General features: G+C 56.2%; 1 protein-coding gene across 1 annotated transcript in view; it reads left to right on the plus strand.

The window, feature by feature from the left end:
• The window catches only part of CACNA2D4 (calcium voltage-gated channel auxiliary subunit alpha2delta 4), a 126,686-nt gene extending 121,364 nt beyond the window's left edge, over window positions 1–5,322 (plus strand). Inside the window, exons 35-38 of the mRNA XM_036298956.1 lie at window positions 2,193–2,310; window positions 3,992–4,104; window positions 4,402–4,484; window positions 5,218–5,322. Of these exons, the coding sequence (XP_036154849.1) occupies window positions 2,193–2,310; window positions 3,992–4,104; window positions 4,402–4,484; window positions 5,218–5,322 (419 nt within the window). The remainder of the gene's footprint in view (window positions 1–2,192; window positions 2,311–3,991; window positions 4,105–4,401; window positions 4,485–5,217) is intronic.
• The last annotated feature ends 678 nt before the right edge of the window (window positions 5,323–6,000 follow it).

Raw genomic sequence — 6,000 nt, forward strand, 5'->3', positions numbered from 1 at the left:
TCCCAGAGGAAAGGGGGATGCGGTCCAGTGGCTGCGGCCACATGCAGGTGAGTGGCCACCAGGTCACCCTGCGGCACGAACAGTGCGGCCTCCAGCTCAGGGTTGCGTGGTGGCCGGCAGAGGCCTCATCTGATCACAGGGACACTCCTGGGATAATGCAATTCCCAAAGGTCTGACCACAAATCAAAGCCATGTCCTGTCAGCCAGTTGGGACTGACCACATTCCCAGGAGGGTGAGGCTACCTGGTCTTTACCTGCAAAGGGACATGGACCGCTTCCACTCCCTGGGTGGCCCGGGCTCCTGTACCACGCAACACTGTCGCACCTGAGCAGGTTTTGCTCCACCCCTGCTTGCTATAGAGCCTTTCCCTGGTGTTCTGCGACTTCTCCACCGTTGGGGCCGCACCCCTTCTTTTGCTTCCTGATGGAAAAACCACTCGCACTGCTGTCCCTGCCTGGCCTGCTTCACTCCCCCTCTGCCTGTCTCACCACTGGCCTGCTGGTGTGACCGCCGACCCTCAGCTCACGTGGCCAACCCCTGCCATGTTTCCAGGCTCCTTTTGGAAATCACACCCGGCAGTCTTCACAGGATCGCCCGGGGACATTCAGTCACGGGGTGTTTGTGACAGGAACCAGGAACCATGTGTCACCGCCCATCTAGAAACAGGTCCCTCCTCCCGGCGGCTCGGGAACAGGTGGGCAGAGCGCCCCTCTGTCCTCTGCCAGCATCTGCGCCCACAAGGCTGAGCGTGAGCTCCCTCATCCTGCTTGTCCAGAACTTCCCATCTCAGGCCGCTGTCCTGGGCTCCTTCCTCCCCCCCAGCAGGCCTGGCCCGGCCGGTCAGCCGTGTCCTCTGGGCCTGGAGTCCAAGGGCCTGGGCAGAGGGCAGCTGTGTGCCCTTGGGGAAGCCACTCGCCTATTGTTGTTGGCATGTGGCTCTTGTTATCCCTGCGATGACCTACCACACAAGGTGGCTCAGCTGACAGCGGGGACAGGCCAGCCTGAGCCAGCCCCCTGGGTGCGAGGCCCGTGCAACGGGGCCTGGAAGGAGAGGAGCCAGGCCCTGAGCCTCTGCAGGCTGCAGCCAGAGCACCCCCTCTCGAACCCCAGGGGCCGGAGAGCGGCGCTGCTCAGCAGCACCCTTAGAGGCCAGTGTGGCCCTGGCTGACCCTCAGCAGGGCTGTGCGGGGGCATTTCTGGGTCTGGGGATTGAGGAGATCTGTCACTCCCTGTTAACCTTTGTGTGACCCTGCCATAGGTCATGTCTACACAATGGGGGAATGCGGCCTGTCCTGCCTATTTCACAGAGAGCTCTGAGAACAAAAGGAAAGGCGTGGAAAGTGGCGTGCAGAAAGAGGGGTACTGTAGCACCGAAACGACACTGCTATTTTGAACGAAAACCATGTCCCTCCGCCTGGGAGCTGGCCTTGTTTGCTTTTTGCTCACCTCGGGAGCGAGCATGGCCGTCCAGAGCAGGACGCCAGGGACCTACTCTCCCGTGTGCTGAGTCCTTTCTGAATGACTCAAGTGCACCACAGACACGCACTGAGGGCCCCTGCCCAGCCATCCCCCAGCCCCGCGGCTGGGCGCCGGCCCTCACTTCTCTGCTCTCACCAGCAGCAGGGACGGAGGGCACACCTGGGGCTTGCCCAGGCTCTGCACTCGCAGAGCGCCTCAGCTGGCTGAGGAGATGTCACCTGTCCATACTGAATTGGAAGGGTGGGGGGGTGAAGGGCTGAAGTCTCCCCGAGCCACCCCTGGGCACTCTGACCAGCTCTGCTTTCCTCTCAGACTCTGCACATCAACAATAAAGGAGCCTTTAAGAAGGTGCTCTCCCCCTCCCAGCCCAGCTGACAGTAGGGATGCAGGCTTCCATAGGCAGGGAGAGGCTTTCACCAGGTCATGAGGCTAGTGTGTCAGTCACACACAACTGAACCCGAGGCGCCCTGAGGCCCAGCCTGCTGCCCTGTCCACTGTGATCCACTCCACTGCTTTGATTCTGTTCCTTTGCCTTCCCCCTTTCTCCCGGCCTACCCCTCCTTTACGTGTTCTGAGAGCTTTCTGACAAAGGCGCCACCTGCAAATGGACTAGGGCCTGGAGGTGTTGAAGCTGAGATCCCTCCAGGAATGACTCTGCAGGCCCTTCCAATTCAATGATGCGCTTTCTCCCATCGCACCTGTCTCCCCACAGCCCACAAGCATAGGAAGCAGGACGTGCTGCAGCCCTGTGACACGGAGTACCCCGTGTTTGTGCACCAGAGGGCCATCCAGGAGGTCAACGGGATCATCGATTGTGGGGCCTGCCAGAAGTAAGACCTGAGGCAGCTCTTCCTGCCCCCGGCCTCGGAGCAGGGCCTGGTCACGCACAGGAAGGGGAGGGGCAGGGGGAGGGCCGCGGGGGGAGGGGGAGGCGCATCTGTAAATGGGGAGGAAGGCGAGGGTGCTCTAAGTGAAAGGGCATGCTCCGGGGTCTTTGTTTCCCAGTCCCCTTAGTGAAGGAAACAGGCTGAGGCAGAGGGTGTGTGGGAGGAGGCCAGTTGGGGGCTAAGGAATGGCGGTCCCGAGGCCAGGACCTTGTGAGCAAGTCACCTCCACACCAGGCCCCAAAGCCATCCCAGATAGAAATGATCCCACGATTCAACGTCTATCTCACTCACACCTGCATCGAAGCTCAGTGTCAGGGCCACATGAGCTGAACTCCATCGAGAGATCTTGGAAGGCAAGGGCAGATTTGAGGAAAGGACAAGCCAGCTCCCCCTTAGAAATCTGTCTGTGCAGAGAAAGGGGAAAGCATAAGGATGTTCTTAGGAGCACGTGGGCCCAGTCTAGACTCAGCCTTCCCCCATGGAGAGTCCATTAGATCCAACTCGCTCTGCCAGCCTGGCCCAGGGAGGCCTGGATGAAAGTTCCCTCCTGCTGACCCCACCCCTGGCCTCAGGGGCCATGCTCCCTGGAACTTCTCTCCTGGCCCAGGAGGCTGAGATCCCTCCAGGATGTCCCCTTGGTCAGCCTTGCCATTCACCAAGGGCTTCCCAGGATGTCCTTGAGAGACCCCAGACTTCGAGTGAATTCTTTCATAGTGTAGCGCCTCAGACTTCTGCGTCAGACAGGTTTCCATCTCTCACCCTTGTGTAATGCCAGTGGGGTTTTAACTTTAGCACAGCAGTTCTCTTGGACTATTATTATTTGTGCACTTAGCTCAAAGGCTTGTTGTAAGGATGAAGTAAATGCTATGGTGCAAAGCCAAGACTTTAGGGTAGACAGACTTGAGTTTAAAAAGTGGCTCTGCTACTTCCTAGCTGTGTATCCTTGGGCAAGTTACTTAGCCAATTCTAGCCTCCATGTTCGCATCTGCAAAAGGGAAATAATAACTTCATGTAGTGTGGTAAAGGTTATGTACGTGTGTGTGTGTGTGTGTGTGTGTGTGTGTGTGTGTGTGTACAAAACCCGGAGGACATGGTCAGTAAGGGGCAGCTATTATGTAATACACCAGGTCTTTTGCATAATAGGCTCTCCATAACCCTTTATTCACTCCCTCTTCACAGGACTCCTGGGCAGCAGGCAGGGGCACTGTGCCACCTCGTGGCCAAGACTGAGCACTGCATCTTCCCCATATGGCCTGCCCCCACCACATTAAAGCAAGGAGAGCCACACATCCCTATTTGCTTGGTGCAGTCCTGATTTATACCTGTTGTCCTGTATATATTAATAATAACTTTAACTCTCATATATGTTCCAGTTAGGACTTCCTCGCCTTCTCCAATCTGCTAGGAAAGGAGCATTTGCAAAGGCTTATGGGTAAAATAAGCCAATAGGACTGAGTCAGTTGCCCAGGGCTGTTCCTGTAGCTGCCCTGATCTGACCTGCCTCATGGCTCCATTTCTTCCCCTGCCACCCTAACTCTACACTAGAAGTTTGGGGTTTTCCCCCCTAGAAGCCCTATGTCAAGCCTTCCATGGATTCCAGGGCCCGCCTCTCTCTTTGCTGCAGGATATTTGTGATGCAACAGATTCCCAATAGTAACCTTCTCCTCCTGGTGACAGACCCCACCTGTGACTGTAGCATCTTCCCACCAGTCCTTCAGGAGGCTACAGAAGTCAAATATATCCTTCTGATCTGCCACAATATGCAAGGTGAGGGAGGGGTGTCAGTGCAGGAGAGATTGAGGGGCTTAGATTTTGAGGCTGAGGCCAGTCTCCCTCACCACCACCAGCCCACTCTCCCACGCAGAGCATCATTACTGGTTCTCCAACCCTTCCCCCAGGCCCCTGGGTACTGCCTCCTGACCCTGGAAGCCACTTGTAAGGCCGTTGGTCCTACCAGGGGCAGGCTCTTCCAGAACTGAGTCTCAAGAATCAGCTCTTGTCATGAGGCGTTTGCCTTGACAGTGACTCCTGCACATAATGCCTCTATCAAGTGTGACAGAATGCGCTCCCAGAAGCTCCGCCGGCGACCGGATTCCTGTCATGCCTTCCACCCAGAGGTGGGCTGGAGGGGGTTCAGGGGTGGGGCTTAGACTTCATCCCCAAATCCTCAGCGCCGTGGCTGTGCCTGCGCATGGAAGACATGAGTGCATCTGGGCACAGGATGCAACTGCACGTGGAAACCTTCAGACACGTGCAGCAAATACTAAGTCAACCAGGATCTGAGGGGCCTTCTACAAACAGAGCCACACAGTTCCCAGGGTTTGGGCCCTCAGTGAATCAAAACACAGCATCCCCATATTGTCCTCATTGCTGCTGCACTTAGCTGCAAATGACCTAAGCAAACAGGAAATCATTATGTGCAAAACACTAATGGTGACCGACATGTATTGAGCACCCTCCCTGTGGCAGGCCCTGAGCTGGGTGCTTATACTCGGTATCGTCTTTGCTGGAAATGGCTGCCACAAATAATCCACATCAAAGATGCTCCCAGAGTCAATGGCTTCCCTGAAGTCATTCTAAGAGGATGACCCCGCAGCCACTCCAAGAGGGGGCAAGCAGAGAATTCATGAGCCCGGTTCTGGGGCTGAGTGTACAGCCTCTACTTCCTCCTAAAAAGGTAGGGGGTCTGAGAGAGGGGACAGTGCTTCCTCCACTTTCGGAAACCCCCCCCCCCCCCTTACCCCAGGCTTTTGGATCCTATTAGTCCAGAGACCCCTGCCCTACTTCCTACCTCCTCTGGCTGGTAAGTCATCGTGAATGCTGCCCTTTCATCTCTGCTCTGCGTTCCAGGAGAATGCCCAGGACTGTGGCGGCTCCTCGGAAACCTGTGCCTCGCTCCCCCTGCTCCTGCTGCCTCTGTGTGCCTGGCTGCTGCCACCCCAGCTGCTGCAATGACACCCACCCAGTCTGACCTCTGTTTTGACAAGGTAGTCCTTCCAGAGACATTTTAAGGAGTCAGCAACTGACAGGGAACCCAGTTCACTACAGCTGGGTTAACACCCAGGTCAATGCTTATCTCAATGACCCTGCCTCCTGAAATTGCTGGGTGGAACCAGAAACCACTTCCCCAAGACCTTCCAGGATGCCTGCAACCACCCAGCCCACCTCGAGGGGCATTCTCCCATCCTTCCTATCTCCTCTTCAGGAGCCTAGCATGAGCTCAACTTGGACCAAGACAAAAGGATTTCATTCCATCTATTCTCCAGAAGTCCAGACCCAGCCAAAAATAGGGTCAGCTGTTCTAATGAACCTGGCTGGTCTTCAGTAGAACAAAGGACTTAAAGATACTGAGAAAGAGAGGCAGAATGAGACCAACAATAGCAACAACTGAAATGAGACAAGGGCAAGAACAATCCCCACAGGAAACATAGCTGCCTCAAAGTGAGATGCACGGTGGGGGCAGCTCAATTTCCTTCTGCTGCTCAAAAAATTCTAACTCTGTTTGAGACAGAGAGGGGAGGGGAAAGAAGGGGAGGGGAGGGGAGGGGAGGGAGGGAGGGGAGGGGAGGGGAAGGGAGGGGAGGGGAGGGGAAGGGAGGGGAGGGGAGGGAATAGTAATGGAAAAGACCCCAA

The sequence above is a fragment of the Myotis myotis genome, unplaced genomic scaffold (assembly GCF_014108235.1).
Source record: "Myotis myotis isolate mMyoMyo1 unplaced genomic scaffold, mMyoMyo1.p scaffold_m19_p_3, whole genome shotgun sequence".
NCBI classification, from domain to species: domain Eukaryota; kingdom Metazoa; phylum Chordata; class Mammalia; order Chiroptera; family Vespertilionidae; genus Myotis; species Myotis myotis.